Source organism: Ixodes scapularis, unplaced genomic scaffold, assembly GCF_016920785.2.
Source record: "Ixodes scapularis isolate PalLabHiFi unplaced genomic scaffold, ASM1692078v2 PGA_scaffold12__126_contigs__length_90152505, whole genome shotgun sequence".
NCBI lineage: Eukaryota > Metazoa > Arthropoda > Arachnida > Ixodida > Ixodidae > Ixodes > Ixodes scapularis.
The window spans coordinates 12,395,078-12,421,205 of NW_024609838.1; the positions used below are offsets into that span (position 1 = coordinate 12,395,078).

The 26,128-nt window shown below is 45.6% G+C and overlaps 1 protein-coding gene across 3 annotated transcripts; it reads right to left on the reverse strand.

The window, feature by feature from the left end:
* Positions 1-507: 507 nt before the first annotated feature.
* Positions 508-16,957, reverse strand: LOC8031210 (UDP-N-acetylglucosamine transporter). Of its 3 annotated transcripts, XM_040501376.1 has the most exons (9): positions 16,722-16,936; positions 15,945-16,052; positions 15,088-15,274; positions 14,229-14,383; positions 12,622-12,744; positions 7,843-8,014; positions 5,361-5,479; positions 4,245-4,378; positions 508-2,628 (listed from the first exon to the last, which is right to left on the reverse strand). In XM_040501376.1, the coding sequence occupies exons 2-9, from the start codon at positions 15,951-15,953 to the stop codon at positions 2,553-2,555; spliced, it is 975 nt and encodes a 324-aa protein (XP_040357310.1). In that variant the 5' UTR covers positions 15,954-16,052; positions 16,722-16,936; the 3' UTR covers positions 508-2,552. The 3 variants fall into 3 exon arrangements, with proteins under 3 accessions (XP_040357310.1, XP_040067509.2, XP_040357309.1); XM_040211575.2 differs by lacking the exon at positions 15,945-16,052 and having other exon boundaries at positions 16,722-16,957; XM_040501375.1 differs by lacking the exon at positions 15,945-16,052 and having other exon boundaries at positions 16,119-16,957.
* Between the last annotated feature and the right edge of the window lie 9,171 nt (positions 16,958-26,128).

Here is a 26,128-nt window from a genome sequence, read left to right on the forward strand (position 1 = left end):
CTCTTTCAACTTGATTGAATGGTTATCCGATGATGCGCTTTCGGTGTAGCTTCATTGGCCCCTCGGCTCGTAATGTCGGATAACGATAACTGATAACAATAAGATTCCGTCGCAAAAGGCGCCAGCGGCGAAGTATCGGGTGCCGTTATCGGAGCTATCAGTTCGATTTGCAGAAGCGTTCAGAAACGCAAGGACACGCAGCACAGAGACCGCTGCGACACAAACAGCAAGATAAAATCCTCTCAAAGCGCGCCCGAGTAGCCTCAGCCGATAGCGTCTCCACCATCCAAACAGACCCAAACAAACCTACTGAAGGGGGGGGAAAAAAAGTGTTTTCGGCGCGCGTTTTTCCCGCTCTGGGCGTCTGCTTGGACCTTGACGGATCCGCTCTCTGCTAGAGCAGTGCCCCTCGCGAGCAAACTCGAATTGAACAAAAACATTAACAGATCAAATCAATATATTCTTGGCGTTTCGATGGGATGCTAAGGATATTAAGTCCGCCAGTTGTACATTTTCGGTTGGTTTTACTTTTGTTTTCTTTTGCGCGCTTGAACAGACGCTAGCATTAGAACGCGGCTCGTGCATGATTGAACGCTACAACGGGTTCACACACATGCAAAGGTTGCGTTCGCATGCAACCGAGCCGACCGTACCGACCATAACGACCGTGACTATCGCTTCGCGAAGCTCTATCCTCTGCCCCGAGCCCTGCCTCTGCATAGCCTGCCACGCTGTGTACGGCAAACACTTGTCTTGGTGACCTTGTCGTTACAGTCGTTTCGGTTGCATGAAAGTGCGACCAACGCAGATGAGTGAACCAGCCGTCAAAGCCAAGATCACGCGGTCCCATCGTGTGAACGCGTTCGCGCCCCGTGGCCGAGCGCAGCAGGCGAAGCTCAGAAGCATGACAACTTCGAGATGCTTTGGAAGTAATGCAGTTGATTTCTTGCACGACTGTACCTATTGGGTCAACCAACTTTTGATCCTGCACATGAGCACACTTTTCGTGAGAGCCTACACCTAGCTTTCCACGGAAAACGTCGCCGTGGTCATGCGCAGGTATTCTAAGTTTTATTCCTGTAAGGCTCCCCCAGACCTTTCAGTATGTAATTCTCTATTGTGAATATGGACATCCAACTTTGGCAGGCAGGTTTTTAGAAACTAGCAGTACTTGTCCTGTATTATAGCGGTTGAATGCACATTTCGTTTTTACATTAAGGTGATTAGCTGCTACTCTGTTTCAGCTTAAGTCCAGACACAGTCGGCGCTACGTCGAGGGGATCAATGAAACAGCGCCAAAAATGCACCATCATAATGATTGGCATGTTGCTGTACCTGTTCTATCCTCTCTGAGCCAATCATAAAAAGAAAAGGCCTAGTGACTTGCACTTTCAATGCTGCTTGATTTGTCCCATTACCTCGCAGTGTCAGCTGCGTTTGGGCTTACTAAGCTGAGACAAAGTGTAGCTGATGTGCATTATGTGCGAGATAATGACTAGTAGAAAGCTGCAAACATTAGCCAATCAGAATGAAGGATGGGTTCTAGCAGTCTGGGGTGAATCTACACAGCAACATGTTCCAGAGCGCAGGATAGAAAGCAGGAAAATCTTGCTGCATGCCTGCTAGTCCTATGCGCGACTGTCTGTTATAAAAACCGGTAATGCCTGTATTTGAAAAGAAGGGTGTGGGAAGACAATAATTATAACTTAAAGGGAACACAACCTAATGCCCAACAAGACTTACAAATGCAACTTTTCACGAACAGCAACGCATGGGGCCCATCAGTTTCACTCTAAATGGCTTAATTTACAATATTTATTTAAGTACGGGAAGAAACAAAGTTTGGGCAGAGGCATCTGCGCACATAAATACTTTGCATAAACAAATCTCTCGGTCGTAAAATGCCTGATACAGGCTGTTTAATTTTTTGTGTGTGTGTTCCACACAGGTGGGCTCACAATAGAAAGCCACCACCCCCGTAAAGCATCTCTATGTACAAATCACAATTGGAGATCGACTCTCATCACAAAATTCGCTGCCGGGCACTGGAAATTCACGCGAGACTGCATTGTGCATCGCAAAAATGTATACGAAACACATTTTTAAATGGGAGCAAGCTCAGTTGAAAGACTAGGATGTTGTTCAGACACTGATTGGGCATCGCCTACTCCACAAACATGCATGTGGACATAATGAACATTAATAAACTCCAATCATCAGTAAAAAGCATCGTTTGCACAGTGGGCTCAAGGACAGGGCAGACCGACATGCTTTTCATGCCCCAAATTGCAATGCCACAGTGGTATCGGATACAATTGACTGGATACAACCCAGGCACAGAACTAGTGTCACCATCTTTTGGTTGAGCTCCGGCATTAATACTGTACTACTGTTACTGGCAAGAAGGCTGCCGACAACAAGCTTCACGAATGACAACAGCAGCGACATAGATGAGTTTGTTTTCCGGGATGAACCTGCGGCCCGATGTGTGCTTCCAACGCCTGCGGTGGTGCAGGGGCCATTTTTTGTCGTCACTTTGACGCACAAATGTCCTACTGTTTCCAAGTCACGGGGATCCCGTAGATTAGTGTGGCAAATATGACTGTGGCCGCTCCCATGAAGAAACGGCTGCAACAAGAATGCAAGTTCTTTTCAGCAAAGTCTTGTTTGCGTAGTGGGGCCTACTTTAGCTACTTTACCAAACATTTATTGCAAACTTACACTGCTCCAAAAACAAACTAGTAGTCAATTACATAGCCTCCGAAAATGACCACATCATGCCTTCTAAAAGTAGGTATCTATAGGAACTGAGAGGTGATCAGAACCTTCAGAAAGTACCCCTCCAGTCCCAAGCTACTTCGAAACTCCCAACCTCCAAACAGAATGCTTTCCTACTTTAGACACAGCATATAGCTGGACCATGCATTAAAGGAGTGTGCAACAATTTCAAGGCATTGCTTAAATTATTGTGGAAGTTGAGGCCTGACACTTTTGAAGTGATCTGCAGAAAACAGATTTTGCCTGGATACCCTAGTTTTTATTTTAAAAAATGAAAAAGATCCAGGTCTTTGCCGCCTCTCAACTCGTACGTCGTCTTCCGGGTCACGTGCGCAGTGACGTTGATGGGGTAGGCGCGGGGTTCCGGAAAAGTTCTCCCTTTAGAGCCATCAGCGAGCAGCGAGAACTCATCCGCTCGCGACCGCGTGACCACGTGGTGGCGGGCGCCGCGCAAGCAATATGGTGAAAGGAATAAAGTCTCATCCGGGTCCGGCCACACCCGTCCGGCCACACCCGTCTGGCCCTGTCCCCCTCCCCCTCCGGCTTCTGGTGGCTGTTCGCGGAAGGAGATAGAGCTGACGGTTTTGTGGACCTAGGATAGGTGGCGCCACTAAAACTACGAATAATAAAAGTTTTGTAGATGATACCAGGTTTTTGGCACATTCATATATATGTTGGAACGACAAGATTTATAAAAAAAGTTACCTTTTATCGAGTAGGTATTCGCACAACTTGCTATCTTTCTACAAGATTCCCCATTGACGTCACGCCGCGTGTTTCTCATGGCCGCCGCTCGCGGCTGCAGGTCGGGGAATATTCTAAGTTTTGCCTCGCTATTACGTGGCGGAATCGCAACGTTTCCATGAAAGGAGGTGTGTTTTCTGTCATCCGTGACAAGGTGAACAATATCAAAAGCAGAAGATGCCAATTATTTTAACGTTAAAATCGTTGCACAGCTCCTTTAATGCATTGCCGTGGGCTAGCATCACTAGCAGACTGGAAGCTTGTGAACTGTTCTAATTCTAGAACACCTTAAGCTTCTAGAACACCTGTGGTCAAGTTAATGTCTTCAGAAGGGTGCGTTATACACAATTTCCAAACTTTATAAGAGAGAACACAGGTTGAGGTGAGGTATTGTGATGCACCAGATGGCTGCATTACGTTCTCAGTCATATTGAAGAAAAACATTAAACTAGTTGAATTTAACCTAACAGAAAGATAGGTAGTATCGTTATTCTTTCATTCGAAATCCAATATATACGATCAGCAAGAAAACACTGGTTCCACGAAGTATAAAGCAAAATCTTAGGAATGATTTTAAGGTTTGTTGAATGGGTACCATCCCACCATAGTGTTAACTCAACGTAACATTCACATTGCAATTGCTTGAAAAAAAAATGCAGGACCCAGATCATTTCGTCATTACCCAAACTTTAGTGCATTCATTGTTTAGCAAGACCACTCACCCGGTAGGTAGAAGATCACCCAGCAGGAAATAGGAGCAGAAAGTTGACAGCACGATAGAGACCGACGTGGCAAAGCCCTTGAGGATGCTGTCGGCATACCGCACCGCCAGCGACACAATCAACCCTCCGAATGTCTGTCGGGGGAGACAAAACTCGAGTCAGCAAAGTTGCTATCAAATGGAAACAAACTCCTCCATATAAAAAGGGGGGACCAATGGCTGAACGTGTTCGCGCACCACAGCTCGAAACATGTGGAGCCAAAGCTTGCGGCGCAGGTGCTAAGGATCCTGGGTTCACACCCCTGATCCTCACCGCTGCCCATTTCGATCTGGGTAAACATCGTACTGGCGTGCGGTCATGTAACGCTACTGCGTGGTACATGTTAAAGACCCCCAAGCTGGCAGTAGTACTGCACTGGCGAAATTTCTCATCTTCAGTGAAGACACCGGGCACCGATTGAGGCTGACTAACTTACTGCTGCCTAAACATAAACTATGCAACACAATTATCTACACCATTCAAAAAATTAGGTACCAAGGGTTCATTCATGTTTCCTTGTGGGGTCTTGTCACATCATACATCATTTTAGTAACATATTCCATAGGTTCCATCTCAAAACACATCTTTGCACTCAATTTATGGAGATAGGATATCAAGTAAACATGTGCTAGAGGCATCCTGAGCAATCGTTGTACCCGCTCCATGATGCACACAGCGTGAATAATGTCATACAAAGTCGAGTTTCACAACTCGACTCTCAGACGGACACGTGGCATTTCACTGCACCAATAGTTTCGACATCTGTTACAGCATTGTAGCAATAACAAAGAGACGGGTTATCACCCTGAAGTTAACTGCATTGTGCACAGCACACAGCTGCGTCGTAGACAGGTAGCACAGAGAAAACAACGACCGGCTGCAAAATTACACTTTTGCTGGTTTGCAGAGGCTCAAGTCGCATTCCGTATGTTAGCCGACACTTCACATCCTCACAACATGGACCGTTTTATACATTGTTGGCTCCTCAAGATATTATTAGAACGTTCGCATGTATCGTAGTGCAACACTAACGGCCGCCAAGTGTGTTTGCGGGATTCGCAATGAGAATTGGCTTACTTGAAGAAAAATGACAGTCCACGTGACGCTGTTGTAGCCCTGGAAAAAGCCTTCGACAAGAAGCGCGTTCCAGTCTGCCAAAAGCATGGCCAGGATGCCGAGGAGGAACCCGAATATGGCTAGGTAGGAGAAAAACAAATGCCAGAATTGTCCAAGGTCTTCTAAAACACGCTCTAATAGCCTCATCCACAAATGGGACTCGTCCTGTAGAACCCAGTGATCCCGGGTTTACTCCCCACCCCTGCCCGTTTCGATCTGGATGAGCATCGTACCGGCATGTGGTCGTGTGTCACTACTGCGTGGTGCACATTAAAGGCATTGCGGTTTGTACTGCACTGGCTAAATTTCTCATCTAAAGCTGGGAGACAAACTACCCAATGAGGCAGACTAAGTTCTAGGCTGCATAAACATACACACACCACAATTTCTTTTTTTTCCCGCAAATGGGAAGCTTTAAAGGTTGCCTGAGAAGTTTGGATTCACAGTTAGTGGCCTAAAGCCTGCACTGTTTTATGAAGGGCTAGACAAACCTTATCGTTGGGCGGTTTCTTCAGCAGTGTTCAGGCGCTAAGAGCACAGGCTGTCCAAAATATCTCCTTACATATGAAATGTTACATTGTTCCCAAAAACAAACACCTCAATAGGGTTACATTACATATTCCTCAAAAGACACATTGCAGTTTCCTGATTTGCCTCTAAAAATTGAGAAGTGTGAATACCGCTCTTGTTGCACAAACTCCATACAATTTAAACAACAATGGATCATTCGACAGTGGAGAGTTAGTACTCATTCCTGTCGCTACAGTGCCCGTGCAAGCTGAAACCAGCAGAAATGAAAAAGAACCTCCGAGAAGTGAACTGGTGTGATGGGCAGTGCAGCTTCAGGGGTGTGAGCATGGCATCCCCGAGGCTGACACTGCCCACTGCACCAAGCCACCAATCACCTCACATACGAATAAGACGATCCATCCAAAGCACGGTAAAAGCATAAGCGGAGCATGCTTGTCGTGCATTTCAAGTCATAGTTACTGTCCGTCTGGCTCCAACTGTCATCGCAGGACCCAATATCGGAGTCGTCTGCTACAGATAGGTGTCACAATATCGTGCCATAGTACTCTGTAGAAAGCCACAAACTGTACAGCATAGGCGTTTGCAGGTACAACCTCTGGGCGTTGCTATCTTGTTGCTGGCATGCATGCTTCATCGGATAGCCAAGCCTCGCTAAGGCCCGTCCACAGTTGCCAGACTGGCACTCAAATGCAGCATTTTTCATTCACGGTGGCCAGACCGGCTTTTGAAGTGTGGTTGCTTGCAAACGTCTATAGCCAACAGAGGGAAACACGTATTTACACCGCCGATTCTCAACTCAAACTCCCATTTGTGGCCGGCGAACCGGCCGTTCACGTCGTCGCAATACTCTTTTCAAAAGTTCATTGAGCAACACTGGCAGTTGCATTTCCTTGGGCATGAAGCGTGCAACTGGACCCGGACTCGAGTCCATGTCAAATGCCGATTTGGCGCTGGTGTCCAGTACAAGCTCGGGGTACGTGCCCAAACAATGGCAGATTCGGATAATTGGCAAACCAGCTAGAAGATGGCACGCATTTTCGAAAACGGTCTACCGTAAAGTTTTGAAAAAAAAAAACACCCAAAATGAAGAGATAAATGGTGAAAAACGTGGGTTGGGTTATCTCTGGGTATGCAGCGGCAAAACTTGATCACAAATTAATGATAAACATCCTGGCACCGGCTACAAAACACGTAACGCAGGAACTGATACCGCACACCGCGGATACCGCAAATTCGCGTTTCACGATGCAATAACCTCGCGCAAATTCGCTATGAACACCTGTGTCACGGGAAAGGATACCGCAGATTGCGGACGCAGCAGATTCGCATCTCACGGTGCAACATACACACGGGAACAACCCACGTGTTACGGGAGCCGATATCGCGCGCGCAGATCGCAAACAAAAATGCGGGAGCCCGCTATGAAATCGCTTGTCAGGCATGCCGGTACAGCAAAATGCGCGGTTAATGCGATTCCTGTCAAACATCGTGGGATATCCAACGGCAATCGGGGGTGGGCGATGTTTCGGAATTTTTATGTCGCGGATATTTATCCAAAAAAACGGGATGGGCGATCTCTCGGGGCGGGGCTATCTCACGGAACTTTACGGTATGGGGGGCGCAAGTTCCTCCGCTTCTTTTGCAAGGGTCGTGGTGACGTCAGAACGACGAGCTCCGATTGGCTCCGATTGGAGGATAGTGCGTAGACCTCAAAGCGGCTTCGAGGTCTACCCACTATCCTTCAATCAGAACCAATCGGAACTTGGCGTACTGACGTCACCACAACCCCTGCAAAAGAAGCAGACGAACTTGCGCTCCGTATTGCATCATTTCTGCGGTACGCGGTCAATTCAGGTATGCCTTAACTTCATCGGCGTCCAAAACTTGTCGGAAAACCTTGCGGTGGCGGTACCTAGCTGGACGTTGCGTATCCAGAGTGACCAGGTGGTCTCCTTGAGCAACTTCTCGAGGTAGATGCCGCTGAACCCGCTGGAGAGGCAGGACGTCAGGACGGCCAGGAGGCCCAGGAACTGGCCCACGGTGGCCACGTCCATGGCCTTCTGAGCGCTGGGCTTGGACGGCGTCTGCAAGAGGGCCACAACGTGGTGAACTCGCAGCACCGTGCCTTTGTTCACGGACTGAATCGACTTGGGACAGATCCAGAGCACTTCCGAGAGTGACGGGTCAATCTCACAAGGTGCGCTACTGCCCTAACCCTAGTTATGACTAGGGTTCTGGGTTTTTTTTAGTGAATACCGATAAACCCTGAATTCTAGCTGTTTTTGAATAAGAAAAAGTCAAGCTTCGTGGGAAGAAAATCTTCATCTACAGCTTTATTTTGTGCCAATCCAGGAAGCAGACACCAATGAACTTGTCCGCGAGGCTTCTTGCTTCAAAATCACATATCTTATCTAGTTTTCTTTTTTTAATTATTATTGGTACGGGGACGTTTTTTATGTATTTGGCCCACGCATACATTCTCTCGGGGCTGCAGAATCCCATGCCCGTGTCCCATTTTCTAGAGCATGAACTCAGATTTTTCGTTGACACAAAAAATTGGTACCGAAAATCCCCGCAAGCAAAAGAATTAAATCTCGGTATGCAGCAGCAAAAGACTTACAAAAAAATAAACCCCGAAAACACAAAACCGTGGTTATGACCCATTATATAACAACCATATTTTCCAGTGTAAAAATTTACCCCCCCCCCCCCCCCCCCCAAAATATCCGTTTGTGTGTTAACGATGCGGCTTATATGCATTTTTTGAAATATTTATGGGCCTTAAGCGATACTGAGCCGAAATTTCTAGCTCACAAAACAAGGCTGGACGGATAGGCGGGACGCTGCAAAACCCAAAAACATCACTCATGCAGCGATCTCTCTAACGGATCGCCGTATTTCCGAAAAAGAAATGCGCGATTGAACACGGCCGATGAGGCCGACGAGACGAGTCACATCACGATTCTCGTTCCCTCTCCTCCTCCCTACCTCCCGTCGAGCTGGTGAACCGAAGCGAGGAGGAGAGAAGGGAGGCTGCTTCCCCTCATTCTCAAATTCTCCCGGGAGACAATGACGTCATAGCCCTCGCTTGATCTCACCCTTCTTTTCCAGAAGTACGGCCATCTGTTCGAGATATCGATGTACGAGTGATGTCTTGGAGTTTGTACCGTCCCATTCAGCACTTCTGCAGCCTTATTTTGCAAAATCCAGATTTCGATTCAGTATTCCTTTAAAAGGACACTGACACCCCCCAAAAAAAATTTTTTATTTTTTGCCAGGGGCTTCATTATGGTGTCGGAGGACTACCCAATTAATATTTTGCAACAGAGTAGCGTATTTCTTTAATAAAGCCAAAAGACGCAACTCCTCGAAACCGAAACCGAAACCCGACGGAGCTCGGAGAAGTGGAGAGAAGAGAGTGAGTGGCGGAAGTCACGTGGCTACACCCGACCGTGCGTTTTTTTTTTTTTTTTCTCTCCTCTCCGGTAGCAGACGACAGGACATGTGGCGTGCGATGCGGCGTGCGGGAACTGCTCGCCGTGCGATTTTCTTGCAGTTATGTTTGTTCCGCTCGTTGTTCTGTACTCCAAGATGAGTTGTTTTGTACATTGAGGAGTTGGAGATGAGTAGTGAGTGCCCGTGGTGAATTTCCATGATCGTCTCCGAAAAGAATACACACAACATGTTGCGTGAACAGCTGGCTCACATTTCCTGCATCCGAAAAAAAGTGGCATTGTGCGACAGAGTTTCCGAAAGATCAACGGGATCGGGACCAACGGCTGGCTGCAATTCCTGTAGAACATATACGGGCACCTCGTAAAGCGGACGTTACCTGATTTATATGCTCCTTGCATTTTGTGGAAAGTGATTACATTGAGCTCGCAGGTGTCAAAAAGGAAATCCCATACCATTTAATTCAGCGAAGTATCGTCCACAACATTAGTTTGTTATTTTTTTGTTTGTTTCTTCAGTGATGATTGTAAAAATATATATATATATATATATATATATATATGTAAACATCAAAAAATGTTTGAAAAAAAAAAAAAAGTTTCACGGGGGATCGAACCCGGTCCTACCGCGTGTGAACCGGACGTCTTTCCGACTGAGCTACTGGGGCATCGCCTCTCTGGTGGATCTCTTTCCTTAGTAATAATGGAGCCGGTAAACTGTAAGTTGGAAAGTTTGCTGTCGATTTTTCTGTAGCAAAAGCGCTCCCGGGTCGAAGTCGGGAAGCACCACGCTTTGGGGACATTCGCACCTAGTAAAGAAATCGTACGCGTGCATATTGAACTCGAAGTAGACACGTCGTGCTTGACGTTTGCGGGAGCGATGTCTTCAGCCACGAGAAGGGAGCGACGGCTCGGCGACGTCTTCGTGCAAATCGGCTCGGTGGCCGGGCGTGTCGTACGGGATGAATACCAATTCTTTTGATCAGTCCCAAATTTCTCTTTTAACGGTAGACAGAATTCGCCGGTACCGCGAACGACAGTTCTGAAATAGAGGTCCCACGCCCGTCGTCCGCTGCCATCGCCGTCCCCGCGAGTCCCACGATACGCGAAACGACGAATGCACATAATGCTTCCGGTTGTCTGTGGAACTTTTTTTTTTCAATCAACGTATTTACAGCTTTTTAGAAGCCACAAAAAATGGGTTTCATATTTTTTTCTATTTTTAATATTGAGTGTGTGCCTTCAGTGACCCACGACTTCGATTAAATTTGGTGGTCGCATCGATACCTCAGAAAACGGCCCGTGACCGCGAAAAAGAGAGTGAGCGAGACTCGAACCGGCCAGTTCTTGATCGGCGGTTTTTGGGCGGAAAAAAACCAAATTTCGAGCCGCAAATTCTGTTCTGGGTAGTTGAGCTCTCATATGTCACGTACAACTAAAAACCTCGGCGAGCATAAATACCCTGTCAGTGTCCCTTTAACTGCGCAAGACGCAAGCTGTCTCAACACTTACGACAAAGAGGGAACGGCAGAGCACTCCTTCAATGGCCTGCTCTCCTGATTGTCTGAAGTATGGCAGCATAGGACTGCGGTTGCAGCGGGGCACCGACCATACAAAGAAGTGCGACTTACACAAAGGCGCAGTCCATGCACCAACTCTTTCGCGAAAATGGCTCTTCATAGGGCGGTGCATCTTGCATGACGATGCAACTTCTAGACCGGAAAATGTACTAGTCGGTTCTGGAGATACAGAACCTTAAGGTCAGCCTCCTTAGCCCAATGCAGATCAGCATTCATTTTGCAATATATCAATTTAATTATCAATATTATATAGTGCAACACTTCAGTTGACATAAAGCCACTCCCCTCCCATACTTACACCCGGTAGTTTATTTAACCTGTAAATATAGTTTCTCTAATATGCCCGCAAGAACCAGCATATCCATTAACATGTCTATCGATAAAAATGCATACCCCAAGTTTCGCGAACCCTGCCAAACTCCAAACACTAATATTAAAAACTGCAAAGATACCCATGCACGAATATTATGAAAACCTACACTCGCACTTTAAAAGCGAAACTGCCCTTTAGCAGCATTACAACCAGCGCAAAGTCAAAGTTAGCTGCTCTTTCGATCGACAGCTGCATGGGAGCTACCTTGACGACCGTATTCAATCGAACATAAACCCGCATAATTTTCTTTTTCCCGGCACAGCTTTTCAAAGTTAGAGACCAACCTCCGATGCAAAGCAGTGAAGCTTGACACGCGCGCGAGCTTGTGAGAGCTGGCAGATATGATAACCGAGTGATCTCATCAAGAGTACAAGATCTCGGTTCTGATTTACCACAGTAGCCGCCATCACACTATTTTGCAATTTTTCTCGCTACTTCTAGCTCCTGACGTTTCTGACATCGTCTGGAAATTTAGAAGATGTCGGCGACCAACTTGCCAGCGCACTAACTGGCCAGCGTGGTTAACGACCAACCTCAATACTTCGTTTCACCTAAATATAAAGCGCAGCCGACGCTACGAGCCATTGGGACCAGCCAAACAGCCTCAAAATGCGATATTGTGGCATTTGTCCATTTTCCTGTAAGTGTTCTTTCGTTGACTAAACCAGTCATGTGCGGCAAATGTCCCCCGACTTGTGCTTGTAAAATGCGTGTTTGTGGTGGTATGTGTTCGAGCCTTCGACTGTGCTCAAACCTAAGACGAAATAAGTTACACGGTGATAAGAGATCCTGTGAAATACCTACTTGAACCATTTTTGTTTCCTCCTGCTTCTTTAAAGTCAATCGATATTAAACTATTTCATATTTTTTTCCCTTCGCCCACCTTGGCACAGGTGTGGCGCAGTTCCTAGCAAAAATGGCACTTTGGCTCAAGATGTAGCAGACTTTCATTCACGGCGCAATTTGGCACATACAGCGCAGCACTTCCATCACTGCAGCTGACATTTGCGGAGACAGAAAGAGAAATCAAGCCCTCACAAAAACATTAGAGCATTAAGCTTCACAATAGGGACTATTCACTGGCGGCCATAGCTGTGTGCGCGAATGCTGAGCGCGTGCTGATGGCGAGCTTTCACACTTCTTTTGCAACCTGCATTCCGCACCATCAAGAGTGCCGGTCTTAGCAGCCTATTGATGCGAGCTCGTTCTGAGCATGCGCTCTAAACAGCACCCACAAATATGGCGTCCAGTGAATACTCCCTATATGAGGAACAAATTAAATGTACCTGTACAAGGATGACACCAACAACGAGAACAACCAGCCCTAGCCACTGCTGCTTCGAAATCCTCCTCTTCAGTATGAGTATGCTGAACATGGCGGTGGTGAGGATCTTCAGCTGGTACGTCACCTGCGGCCACAAATGAACGAGTGGTTCACGGCAAATAGCCCTTCTTTGCGATGAGCGCGCTCTCCAGTTCAGTCAACACCGTGCGCTTTGGTAAGCTTAGACACAACAGCCCTAGACCAAAATTTTTTGTAAAATATTCATAAGTATAAGTATGCTGAACATGGCGGTGGTGAGGATCTTCAGCTGGTACGTCACCTGCAGCCACAAATGAACGAGTGGTTTACAGCAAATACCCCTTCTTTGCGATGAGCGCGCTCTCCAGTTCAGTCAACAGCGTGTTCTTTGGTAAGCTTAGACACAACAGCCCTAGACCAAAAATTTATTATAAAATATTCATACAGGCTTAGTTTTTATCACACACTGAGGAAGGTGACAAATAAATCATGAAATTTTTATTACCAACACACAGCACATCACCACATTTTGAAATTTTTAGCACCCTCGTTGCATCCTTTTCCCAATCGACGTTCTCTCCTCGACACACCCAGACAGGAGGCCCAAAGGACCAGAGACGCTGGATAAAATAAGACTACTTTTTATCTATTCATTAATTTATCTCGACGAGCCGGGTTTGCCCACATACACATGCTTGGCTTGTACTTCTCTAGAACCTATGAGCTCGTGAATCTCGAGGGTTGTCACATGTTCGTGCTCAGTGTTTCTGTAGATTGGTCAATGTGGTGCATGGAACTTAAAGGGATACTTCAACGAAATTCGAAATACACCCGTCGTGTTCCAAAATAGGCTGAATATGATCCACAATATCCGCCAATGACAATCGCGCGTTTGTATTTTGAGCCTGATGACTGTATTTTTCGTTATGAACGGCCAACTCTGGCAAGCGCTCGGAGAGCAGCCAGCGGGGAGCACATGACATCCGCCGCAATCGTGATGTAGATGGTCTCGGGGCTAGCAAAGCTGCGTTGAGGCTGACATCGACAGGATGTACCAGCCATTTCAACCACCGAAGCAACCGAAGCACGCCAGCAATCGGGTCACCGCAACTAACCCAGAAGCTGGTTTTGTACAAATTTTCAGTGACGGGTTAATCTTCTGTAATTTTGTATAACAGCGATGTCTGCGACACACAAAAGAGAGTCCTGGTGAGAGGAAAGTTCCTCCTTCCCCTCTTCTCTCGTCGTGGCCGGAGCTGGCAGAATGACGTCAGGTTCAAGGCCTGTATCGTTCTAGGTACGACAGGCACCGTCACTAACTGTAAAGGTTCCTAGACAGGCATAACAAACGAGGATTAAGCGACATCCACCAGGTGCCCCTTTGCTAATCGTTTAATTTATTTTGAAATTCATTTTTGTGTCTTTTTTAACAAGAGATTGGTCTGTCCGATGTGGTAATGGTCAATCGAACACGTACAGATAAAGTAATAAGTGCCGAAATTTCGTTGTGGTATCCCTTTAAAAAACTGTGGCATATTCAATCTTGAGCACAGGATGCAACCGAGTCGGAAATTTCGGCTTCCTTCTCACCTGATACGTGGCGGCGTCTAGGAGAGAGAGAGCAAAGAATAGCAGGTTGTTCTGTAGCGTGTAAAGTCCGGCAGGAACGAGCATTTTAAAAGTCTCCCTTTTCTGGGCCCAGACGTTGCAGTAAAGCTGCTTGGCGACTTGGGATACCGAGTAACCTGGGAAAAACGCAACAGATGCAGCTGACGCGTAAATCATTTTACGTCTGGATGATACACGATGCTGCAACTGTTGCAATTAGTGACAGCGAAACGATTCCACGAATGCTGGGAAGTGAGGTCAAGGCTACAGTCTAAGGAAAACAGCGCTCAGTACGGCAACGTCGAGAATCCTCGTAGGCTATTGCAGTGTTGTGTTGAACTTCTCAAACCGCAATTTTATTGCAGAAAGTTTTTTTGTTTTTTTTTTGCTTTGTAATTTAATTACATTTTTGTAAAAATCTAGGTGCATAGATAAGTTGCCAGTCCTGCTGGAGACCGCAGTATGATTGATTTGATTGAGACCGCAGTGCTGCGGTCTCAATATTTCGCTAGCTTTGCAGAATGTGGGTATTGGGGATATTTTGCAGGCACAAAATGTTGCGATTTAGAGTGATATGCTACGTGCTCGTCACCATGGGCGTGATCAATTTTTCGGAATATTTTCAAGTCGTGAAATGTGAGAAAATTTAGTCATTCAATAACCATTAATAGAACACGGTGCGCACAATTCTAAAGGGTTGCCGAGTTTTTTAACCCTCAAGAATTGAGTCTGAAACAGTGATACCAACTAAAGTACAGATTTTCGGGTGCGAAAAGAAGCTAGCTTTTTTAGACTATAAAGACAAAAATATGTGGCCGGAGATTGGCTACGTTCAACTCACCGTTCTCCCAGAAGAGCACAGCTACACAGACCAGAATCTTGAAGAACTCTGCGGTGACGACAGCACTGCTGGACAGATACCGTGGGCCTTCAACAGTTTGCGTGCGGGAGAACCGCAGGACGAGCACCATCGTGGTGGTTTGAACCACGATGAACAGCAGCGACGCATACTTGAGGATTTTTGACATCTGCGTGGAGAGACGCGCGTGCAGCTGAGGGGGGAGGGGACACCTTGGCTCTCTGGCCATGCAGACGGTGCCTCAAAAGAAGTTTAGACTTTAAAATGGCTCGCAAATAGAGAAAGATTGAGCAAAAGACATCCCGATTTTCCCTCAAACATAACTGATGAGTTGCAATACTATAACCTGTTGCAAGTTAAGAATAGCGGGACAAGTTCTCGCTCCCCCAGAGCTCTCAACTCTTTCCAATTTAGTGGAGCGAACGATGGAGAGAAGGAAACCACGAATCATGGAAACTAGACAGCTTTGTGGGAAAGGCTTCTCTTCACTTTCTTACATTGTTGCAAAAGACTATAGCGTAATGAATTATTGTAACTTGATCGGATACGTGAAAGAGTCCTGAAACGGAAGACCCAGACATCAGAGTTGAAAGTGATAAAGGCAAACCAACAATCTCTTCGTGATGTCTGCAAACGCTGCAATCATTCAACAAATTAATTTTTGGTGCTGCTGGATTATGGTCTGGGCTTGTGGAATGCCACCATGACCAAAAAACACAAGCATGTGCGTGAAAAAAAATGTATATATCAACGTGCTGGTCCAGCGGTTACTCTTCGCGAGTCCTTCTAACGTGTAAACTTTTTTTCAGGCACCCGGTTAAGCAACAACAAACTCTTACTGTGTTCATCGGTTAATTTGTTAGCACGAGTTCCTTGTATAGGAGGAAGAAGGCACCTTCAGTTTACAAGTTCTGTGATTTGTTATCCAGCTGTTTGTGTGAAACCCCCTGTGAAATAGGCAATATAGAAAACAGAAGATATGTTAAAGGAAAATATAGAAAACGTTCCAGTACCCTTTCGTTGACACTGCCGCCAGGCTCAGGATCCGTGGAACTTATCGAAGTCATCGTCAAAGCAGGCGCGAACACTTTCAGCATTAGGAGTCGGACAGCGATATCCACGCACTCCTTAAAACATTCAACAAGTCGCGAGTTTGTGGAAAACGCATCATCCATACGCCAGTCCCGCGCGCGAACACAGGGGCAGAACTCTGACGATGTTGCGCTCGCGGTACTCTCGCCTACAGTCGCGCACAACAGACCCTTTCCTACATTTTAACATTCCAGATAATTAAGCCCTAATAACGGATAATCTACACACATCGCGCAAATCAAACTGCCTAGATAGAAAAAGAGTCTATAGTCAACCAAAATTTCACTGTGCCAGCTTTACACACGACAACCGGTGTCCACAACTCGCTCGGAGCCTACGGATGGCGTTCAAGTTTCTCAAATCAAACTAAACTCCCAGGAAAAAAAATAATAAAAAATGGTACTTCTTGATGCTGGTAAGGTAACGTGTCACTCGCAACGCCGTTACCTGCCTGTACCGCAAAAAATTTACGCGGACGCCAATGGATTTTCTCAACCACGGAGCGGCACAGTCGAGAGTGATACCTTGATCTTCGGCTGTTGCTTCATGTTGAGAGCGATCGCTGCCGCCTCTCCAGCGAGAAATACACGATCCTAGTCCGGAAGATGGACTTCATGCTTCGTTCAGGAGCACATAGGTCAGGCGATCAATGGAACGTAGCAGTTGCACCGATTACCGAACGCGAAGCTGAGGAAAATCACGTGAAAAAAGGAAGGGAAGTAAACTTGGAAAGGTCATAAATTAGAAGGCGGACGCGATTGGGGCGTCACACGTCGGACGTCTGAAACACCGTTTCTCGTGGTTAAAGCGAAACCGAAACTATGGTAGTCTGGAGGCCTGCTCGGTCTATGTCTTTTATTGTCTCTGAACAAAAACTGCAACAACAACAACAACAACAACAACAACAAATTCTTCAATTGAACGGCACATATATAAAAAAAAATATATATAATAAAGTAACAAAAGACAAACAAAAAACGTCAAGGTCTTGGAGTACGGAGCCCAGGCGAAAATTTTCAACTGGGACCAGTTGGTCCCAGTTGCAACTGGTTTATGGAACAATTCCCAGTTGCAACTGGTCCCAGTTGGAGTCGTCCAACTGGGACCAGTTGGTCCCAGTTGCAACTGGTTTATGGAACAATTCCCAGTTGCAACTGGTCCCAGTTGGAGTTGGTCCCAGCTGGAATTGGTCCCAGTTACAACTGGTCCCAGTTGGAGTTGGTACCAACTCCAGCAACAATGAAACACGGCACAAAATGGAAGGTTGACAATACTTTATTGTCAAAAACTTGGAGAATGAAACTAAATAGGTTCGGTGACGTACACGCTCCGGGTTTAGCCACTTGCTTGCGACGGTTGAATCGCTTTTTCAGAGGTGGTATTCATGAGATGAAGGAAGATCGGCCGCTGGCGTCTGTTAGTGAAAACGTCCTCAGCTTCTCTTCCCATCGCGTGAAGAAAGGTGCTCACCCGTGATCCTGCGTTGCGCAGGTGAAGTCCTGATAAGATGCGGTAGCGCTCCCACCTTGCAATCTCTGTCACAACAGTCGAACATTTTCGAGGTAGACCTCCCGCCATTTTCGCCATTGTGCTCTCCGCGGCGTGTTCTCTTCCGCCCGGTCTATGTGCGTCCGGTCTTTCCTGGGTGCCCTCCGATCGCTGAACTGCATCTTTCCATCCTCGAAGTTCACCGCCGCCACCGTGGTGTGTGTACAGTTAGGTCCAAAGAAGCGCAGCTGTAGTTTTGACATTTTCATAACGACGCCAACTTGGGCGATGGCGACCCTTCTCTACCGCGTCCGTCCGACTCCGGATGGATGGATGGATGATGGATGGATGAATACGGCTGAGCCCTTTGGATCGGGCGGTAGCTTACGCCACCTAGCCATTTTGTTTTACCATTTAAGCTTAGAATATTTAAATGTGAAATCTATATTCACTCCGCAGTGCAAAGAAAGTGAGGCTATGAAACCCCCTTGCCATCAGTGATTAAGAAAATACCTAGTTTTCTCTCGATTTCTGCCACCATTCACTTAATCTTTGCTTGGTAATCTCTACAGTCTTGAAATCCACTCTCCCTTCGCTGTCTCTAAAACCCAATGACTTTATTAAATCTATGTTGTCTTCGGAAGGCATAGGGTGAAGCCCTTTACAGTAGAGTATCAAGTGCTCAGCCGTCTCGTCCTCCTCTCCACAAGCAGTGCACACTGTATCAATTTCCTGGTACTTCACTCTGTATGTTCTGGTTCGCAGAACACCCGTTCTTGCCTCAAACAGCAATGAGCTTCCCCTAGAATTGTCATAAATGCTTTCTTTGGCAATAACTCTTTTGTTTAATCTATAGCTTTCCAGAGCAGTCTTTGTCTGCATTCCCTCTAGCCACCGATCTCTTTCTGTGGCCTTAACTTTCTTCTTAACTGAGACTTGCTCTTCCGTATCTTCGCTATAGCCCAAAAACCTTCCTCTTAATTTCCTAGTGCGCTGTCTCCACTTTGTGTCTACACTTCTCATGTATAAATAGCTGAAAACCTTTCGTGCCCATTGCTCCCCATCCATTAGCCTCAACCTATCCTCAAATTCTACCTTGCTCACCGCTTCCCTGCTCTCAAATGATGCCCATCCCATGTCTCCTTGTACTCCCTGGTTTGGCGTTTTGCAATGCGCCCCCAAAGCCAGTCTACCTACTCCGCGCTGTTTTATTTCTAGTTTCGCATGCACTTCGGATTTCATGCATAGCACTGCGTTTCCAAAAGTCAAGCCAGGCACCATGACCCCTTTCCAAATCTCTCTCACCACCTCATACCTGTTGTAATTCCAAAGTGCTCTATTTTTCATTACAGCTGCATTTCTGTTGCCCTTACCTATTATATACTTTTCATGGTCTCTGAGATATTCTGCACCATCACATATCCATACTCCTAGATACTTGTATTTACTAGCTCTCTCAACTGTAATATTCTGTATCTTCAGCCTCTCAACTTCATCCTCGTTAAAAATCATGACTGCCGATTTTTCGCTACTGAATTCTAAACCTAATTCCTCTCCTTCCCTACCACAGATGCTCATTAATTCCTGCAACTCTGTCCTGTTGTTAGCCATTAGTACAATATCGTCCGCATACATCAATCCCGGTAAGGATTGCTGAATTTTTTGGCCTAGCTTACTGTAAGAAAGGTTGAACCCAAGCCCACTCTTCTCTAGTCTATCCTCCAATCCTCTCAGATACAACATAAACAGCAAAGGCGATAACGGGCACCCCTGCCTAAGGCCTCGTCTTATCTCTATTTTCCCTGTCGCCTTTCCTTCCCATGTTATAATCACCTTGTTATCTTTGTAAATGTTCCTTAATAGTGCTGTTAGTCCTTCATCTAGGTTTAAGTTCTCCATTATGTCCCACAGGTTTCTTTGGTTCACATTGTCATAGGCACCCTTGATATCCAGAAATGCCAGCCAGAGCTGTCTGTTTTCTTTTTGCGCTATTTCTATACACTGTGTTAGAGAAAATAAGTTGTCCTCCAACCTTCTTTGTTTTCGAAACCCGTTCTGTAACTCGCCCAGTATGCCCTCGCAATCTACCCATTCCTCCAGTCTGTTCTTTATAATCTGCATTACCAACCTGTAAATAACCGGTGTCACGGTTATAGGACGATAATTCCTAATATCAGACTTATCTCCCTTTCCCTTATATATCATACTCATCCTACTAAGCCTCCATTCATCTGGAATATTTCCTTTTGTTATCATGGTACTCACTACCTCCCTTAGTTTTGCCTTAGATTTAGGACCCAAATTCTTCACCAGCTTGATAGGGATACCATCTGTGCCTGTCGACGTGCCACTAGGGACTCTTCGTTCCGCCTTTTCCCATTCTCTTTGTCCAAAATCCGCGATGTCACAAACTGGACTGCTACTTCCTTCGGTTCTCCTATCTTCCACATGTACCCGTTCCCGAAATTTCTCCTCCATCACTGCTCCTATATATTGTATCGCATCATCTCCCTCTAATTGATCTCCCTGATGCGAGAGTATAAACCTCTGTCTAGCTTGCGTTGTTTCACCGAGTGAGTTCAAGTGCTCCCAAAACTTCTTGGCAGCATTTCTATCTTTCTTACTTACATTACTCATCCATTCCTCACCCTTTCTCTGAATTTTCGCATTGATCAAACTGGATGCCTCTCGGCGACATGTTAGAAAATTGTCCCATTTTCTTTTTACTTCCGTTTCGGACTCCCCACTACGCTTGGAATACCTGTGTTCTCTAGAGGCTTCCTGACGTTTTTGTATCGCTTGCTTCACTTCTTTGTCCCACCAACTTTTTGGTCTATGTCCTTGCTTCCCCTTTCGTTTACTCTTAACTTTGTCTAGTTCTAGAGAAAAAAGCCTAGTTAGGCTCTCATAGGTCCAATCTGTATGCCGTTGCCCTGAAACTGCTGCCTCTATTCTTTCAACAACTATTTCCAACTCTTTGTCGCTGCAGAAAGTTTGCTTTGAATTATGTTGTCTAGTTTCAGCATTTACTTCTCTGGCAAAATTCAGCTTAATACGTTTGTGATCACTACCAAGACTTTTGGAACCTTCTTCATCTATTTTCATTACTTGTAACTTACCATATATTTTGTGTGACATGAGTACGTAATCTATAGTTGAATGCAGATTGCCAGTTTCCCAAGTTATGTGCCCGTCACACTTCTGACTGGTATTACATAAAACTAGGTCATGTTTTTCCACCAGTTCTAGTAGTATGCTTCCAGTTGAGTCCGTATACCCATCCAGACCCTCAATATGGGCATTCATGTCTCCCATAATAATTATTTCGGAGCCTTCCCCTAGTTCACTAATGTCTCTTGATATGCAATCAATCATTTTTCTGTTTTCCTCTTTAGCACCTGTCCCTGTCCATAAGTAAACCACTCCAAGGACTGTTGATTCCCCAGCGACTTTTCCTTTCAGCCACAAATGTCCGGCGTCAGCATAGGCAGCGCCATCTGTCGACAGCGCGTACCACTAATCCGCACCCGCGTGCCACGGCGGCCGGCTAGCTCTGATTAGTCAAAAGATAAATTTATTTATTAAAAGAAAAAAAAAATACTGTAGGTATTTCAATAAATGTTTTAATATATTTTAATAATGCACTAAAAGTGTAAATGTAGGTGAACACATTTTGTCACTAATTATATTTTCCAATTAAAAAATTATTTAGTTAATTAAAATTTTGATATTATTTTTATAAATATATAAATGTACCCCAGTAATTAAAATTCCCTATTTGTATAAATCTAAAAATGTTAGTGTTTTTAGTTTTCTTTATTAGCAAAGGTCAATACACCCCCAACTTGTCCAAATTGTTGCCCAGTGTGAACTGGGAACGGGAAAGACATTTGAAGTCCGACTGGGAATCGCTCCAACCAGTTACTTTCCTAACTGGTTCCAGTGCACTCCATTCCCAACTGGGAGTCAAACCAGTTGACTCCCAACTGGGAATGGTTCAAACCAGTTGACACCCAACTGGGAATGGTTCAAACCAGTTGACTCCCAACTGGGAATGGTTCGAACCAGTTGACCCCTCAGCTGGCCCCAGTTGGACTCCTATTGGTCCCAGTTGATTCCCAGTTGGGACCAGTTAGTCCCAGTTGATTCCCAGTTGGGACCAGTTAGTCCCAGTTGAAACCAGTTGAGATGCCAACTGGTCCCAGTTAGAAATTTTCGCCTGGGAGGCATGGGAGGCATCTTACAACAATCCATAGCACCTGCGAAGCTGGGACCACGGTGTTTTTCTCTTTTCATATATTTCTCTCCCGTGTATGAGAGTATTGTTTCGACATTACTGTTTTTTGTGCATCGAACAGCATTCCCAAAGATGTTGCCTGAAGAATCGAAGATCGGGGGAAGAAAATGCCGGCAGATCCCAGCAGATTTCGCTTGTCGGGTACTACACTGAAGAAGGCTGGTAGCACGCTGACAGTGTTGTCGCAGTAAAGGCCGGTTCACACATTTGCATTATCTTCAGCTCAGCAGCGCTCCGAGAAAGTGCCACGCTGTTCGCGGCGACAGTCTGCGGCGACTCATTACAAAATGTTAACCTACCTGACCGACCCATACACACCGCTTCGCGGCGACAGTCTCATTAGCTGATTACAGAAAAAAAAGCTAATCTGAGCTGTCGACGAAACGATTTGTCAATGAACAATCTGTCGATGAAACATCGCGTGTCGGTGAAACGATCCGTCAATAATACGTCGTTCGATGAACTGATTGCCACCGATGCTGCAACGCCTGGGCGAAAAGAGCGTGAAATGCGCCAGAGCACAAGGTCCGTGCTCCGCGCTGCATTTGGAAGCAAATGGCGGCGTAGCACTTGCTGGTAGCACGGATCTCGCGTGTTCGCACAGCGGTTGATATGGATACTTGCAAGAAACGAAGAAAGTGAATTTTATCAAGGGGTCTTTACCCTGAACAACGTCGCACAGAAGGGTCGACGCTGAGTATGTGCAGTTCTGTGAGGCAGACCAAGTTCTAGGCTGTATAGACCTTTTCATCCTCTTCCGCATGGGCGCTGCCATCTTGGAATCACGTGACGCGGCAGCCATTAGGTTGCTTCAACTTGCTGTTCCGCTCTCCCCTCCGCGCCTTGGCGGATGCGTTGCATTCGTGTTTTTCGTCGCGTTTCACCGCTCTTGCTCGCCTTACTTCGGAAACTGTGGTCCGATACGTCTACTTGACGACTCCTGAGGTTTGTTTACTAATAGTGGTGAAACATTCTCAGTAAGAAGCGCGTATATTTATATCGCGCATTTAGGATTGCAAGGCGTCAAGAATAGTCAGCTCAAGGAGACTATCTGTATTCCCTGAAAGTATCGTTCTTTGTATTCATAATATATCGAAAATAGTTTCTTTTGATTATGTGAGGAAACTCGCGGAGATAGACAACGAACGTGTAACTTGTATTTTTTCTGAGGCTAAAAGTAAAGGTACGCCAACATCAAGCGATTTGTTTGTTCGCAATATCACACCTACATGTGTATGAGGTTCTCAATCTCTCTTTTTTTTTTTTTTTTTTTTGCAACGTAGACATTCGGTTGGTCGGTTTACTTATGAAGTTTAAGAAATTGTGTACCATGTTCGCTCCCATTTCGAGAGTCATTTAAATGATTTATTGATTACATTTAAATAACCAGTGCCCTCCACTTAATTTACTTACCACAAAGGTTGGGACCTCCCGCGTAGCGAGTTTTAGAATAGCGTGCGCAAAGAAATAACGTCGTTTCTATTTGCAAATCCAAAACGCGGTTTGGGTTCGGCGCATGCGCAATATTGACGACGCTTTTTTTTTGCTTACGTTGTTTCATCTCTTGCCAGTATCTAAAATCCGCAATAATTAACGCCCCCCCCCCCCCCCCAAAAAAAAAAAAAAAAAGAAAAAGAAAGAAAGAAGAGCCGTCGGCATAACAGCTATATGAGTCCAGGATTGTTGATGGCGAATAGAGCCTTACTTTTTGTGGCTGGCTACGCCGAAATTTGTAAAGCGAATTTTTTCTAAGAAATAAATCTTTGTTCACACAGGTCTGTGAAGTGGTGCCTAGCGCTGCAACTCAGCCAAACTTTCCGAGATATTTCTCCTCCTGCGCCCTTCAATTTTATTTGACCAATTTTACGAAAGACAAATGCCAGATTTAATTTGACGGGCCTGTCACTTCTATCCTATCCTGAGTAAGCAAATCTTTATAAAAAAAATTAAATTATTTCCTAGGGCAAATATCGCGAAATGCTGCTTATGAGTACTTTAGCAAGATTGACAATTTAAGAAATTTCTTACTCAGCCTGTCAAAACATGCTCGAGTACTAAATTAAAAAAAAGAGGCCGAGACGATATTATTTGTTTATATCAATTATGTGCGTCATTACACGAAAAGTTTTTATTCTGCGAAGCTCACTAAAAGGTAGGGTGCCCACGAAAACCAAACAGAGTTGTAAACTCGCGAGTTCATCTGTTCTGGCCGATTCAGAACATTGCTAATCAAGCTGTCGATATGCTTGCCCCCTTTACATTCACATGTTACTCTCTTCATTAGTTTGTTTTTCTGGAAGCTGGTGTCATCGGGTACGGCCATACAGGATGGTAATCTTCCCTGTACATTAGTCAGGCGTTTCGCAACCGACCATAATCAGATACATCAAAAGAGTTGGTAAAAAAAAAAGCCCACAATTTAAGCTAAAATACACCTCGTAGACATCAAAGTGGCTCAATACTACTGCTTCATTGGTTGTGTGCTACCAAGGAAATAATTGTATCACAAAATTAAGCAAAAACAACGTAAAACAGCAACATAGCGGCGTTCACTTTGAAACCGAAACCAACCAAATTGAAGCAACCTAATGGATGGATGGATGGATGGATGAATACGGCTGAGCCCTTTGGATCGGGCGGTAGCTTACCCCACCTAGCCATTTTGTTTTACCATTTAAGCTTAGATTATTTAAATGTGAAATCTATATTCACTCCGCAGTGCAAAGAAAGTGAGGCTATGAAACCCCCTTGCCATCAGTGAATAAGAAAATACCTAGTTTTCTCTCGATTTCTGCCACCATTCACTTAATCTTTGCTTGGTAATCTCTACAGTCTTGAAATCCACTCTCCCTTCGCTGTCTCTAAAACCCAATGACTTTATTAAATCGCGCCATTATAAAATGGCGCCGAGTGCGTCAGCGCCCTCTGTCCGCCGGTGAGGCAACTACTAAAATGAAAAGGTCTATAAACACACACACAACCCAATTTCTTTCTTGCTATGCGAGGCTCCGGTCTGTAGTAAAGTGGTTAGTTGGGCGAGTTAATAATAATTGAACATGGTTAAAATTGCGCACAAATAGAAAGGAACAAAGAAGAGAGAAGAGACAAGCTCCGGTCTGTCTCGGAATGGCGCTCAAGGTGCGCGCTCTTCCACGGACCACAGGTCAGCGCGAAATTTCGTTTTGTCCATGATAATGTCGCCATACCACCTTTTCCGGCTATCACAGAGACAGGTTCTCTCACCTTTTTCGGGTCTTTTTGTGTGTGTGTTTTTTTTTTTTCTATGACGGCAGAATTAAACAATGGCACTTTAACGCGGCTGCAGATTGAGCGCTGCCGCACCTGTGGGAGAAGGTTACTCCCGTTTTCGCAAATGGCGAATACAAAAAGTCCGTGCCAAAACAGCGGGGCAATTATTACGACCGATGCCTCTGTGCGCGACACATGTGGCATACGTGCCTTTATTTAACATAGCGTGCAAAAAAAAAAAAAAATGCTAATAAGAATGTTAAGTTGTACACCCGTGAGCGATATGAAGGTGAACAGACCTCTTCTTGTTTATATGACGCTCCCGCAAATTTTGGAACAAGCTCTGCTATGTTGCGCTTTTTGCACTCCCAGGAGACTTGGAAGAGGGAAGTGACGTCAACGACACAGCAAATGCAGATTGGATGTTGACAGAAGAAAACGAAATCAACACCCAATCTGCGTTTGCTGTGTCGTTGACGTCACTTCCCTCTCCCTCGTCTCCTGGGAGTGCAAAAAGCGCAACATAGCCCCCCAGAAGAGGGCTGGAACGCAAAGTTTAGACCCCGTGCCACGTACCATTTGAGACGTTGAGAGAGCCGTAAAACGGGCAAGAAACCAGGTAAGGTGTTCACCTTCCTATTGCCGGCGGGTGTGCGTTTCAGGTGCTCAATATAATTCCACCGTGCAAGCCGCTTTTTCGGGTTGATACCTTTTCGAGGCCTCGTCATTCGCTGGGCTGGGCCCATGTTGTGGCCTTGTTGATGACCTTGATCTGCAGCCTCATTTCACACCACCGAATGTTTTTTTCTTTTTTTTTTTTTCCCCGGAAAGAACTAGATAGGTATGACCACCAACGTTGTGTGATGATCGACGCAACGGGCGCAATAAGCCACGTGT

Coding starts and splice junctions, on each gene's coding strand:
- LOC8031210 (XM_040501375.1), bottom strand. CDS start 16,280: ATGGATGATGCGTTTTCCACAAACTCGCGACTTGTTGAATGTTTTAAG. Junction 4,379..5,360: donor GGACTGTCATTTTTCTTCAA/GTAAGCCAATTC, acceptor CTCCCCCGACAG/ACATTCGGAGGGTTGATTGT. Junction 2,629..4,244: donor GGTGATCTTCTACCTACCGG/GTGAGTGGTCTT, acceptor TTCTTGTTGCAG/CCGTTTCTTCATGGGAGCGG.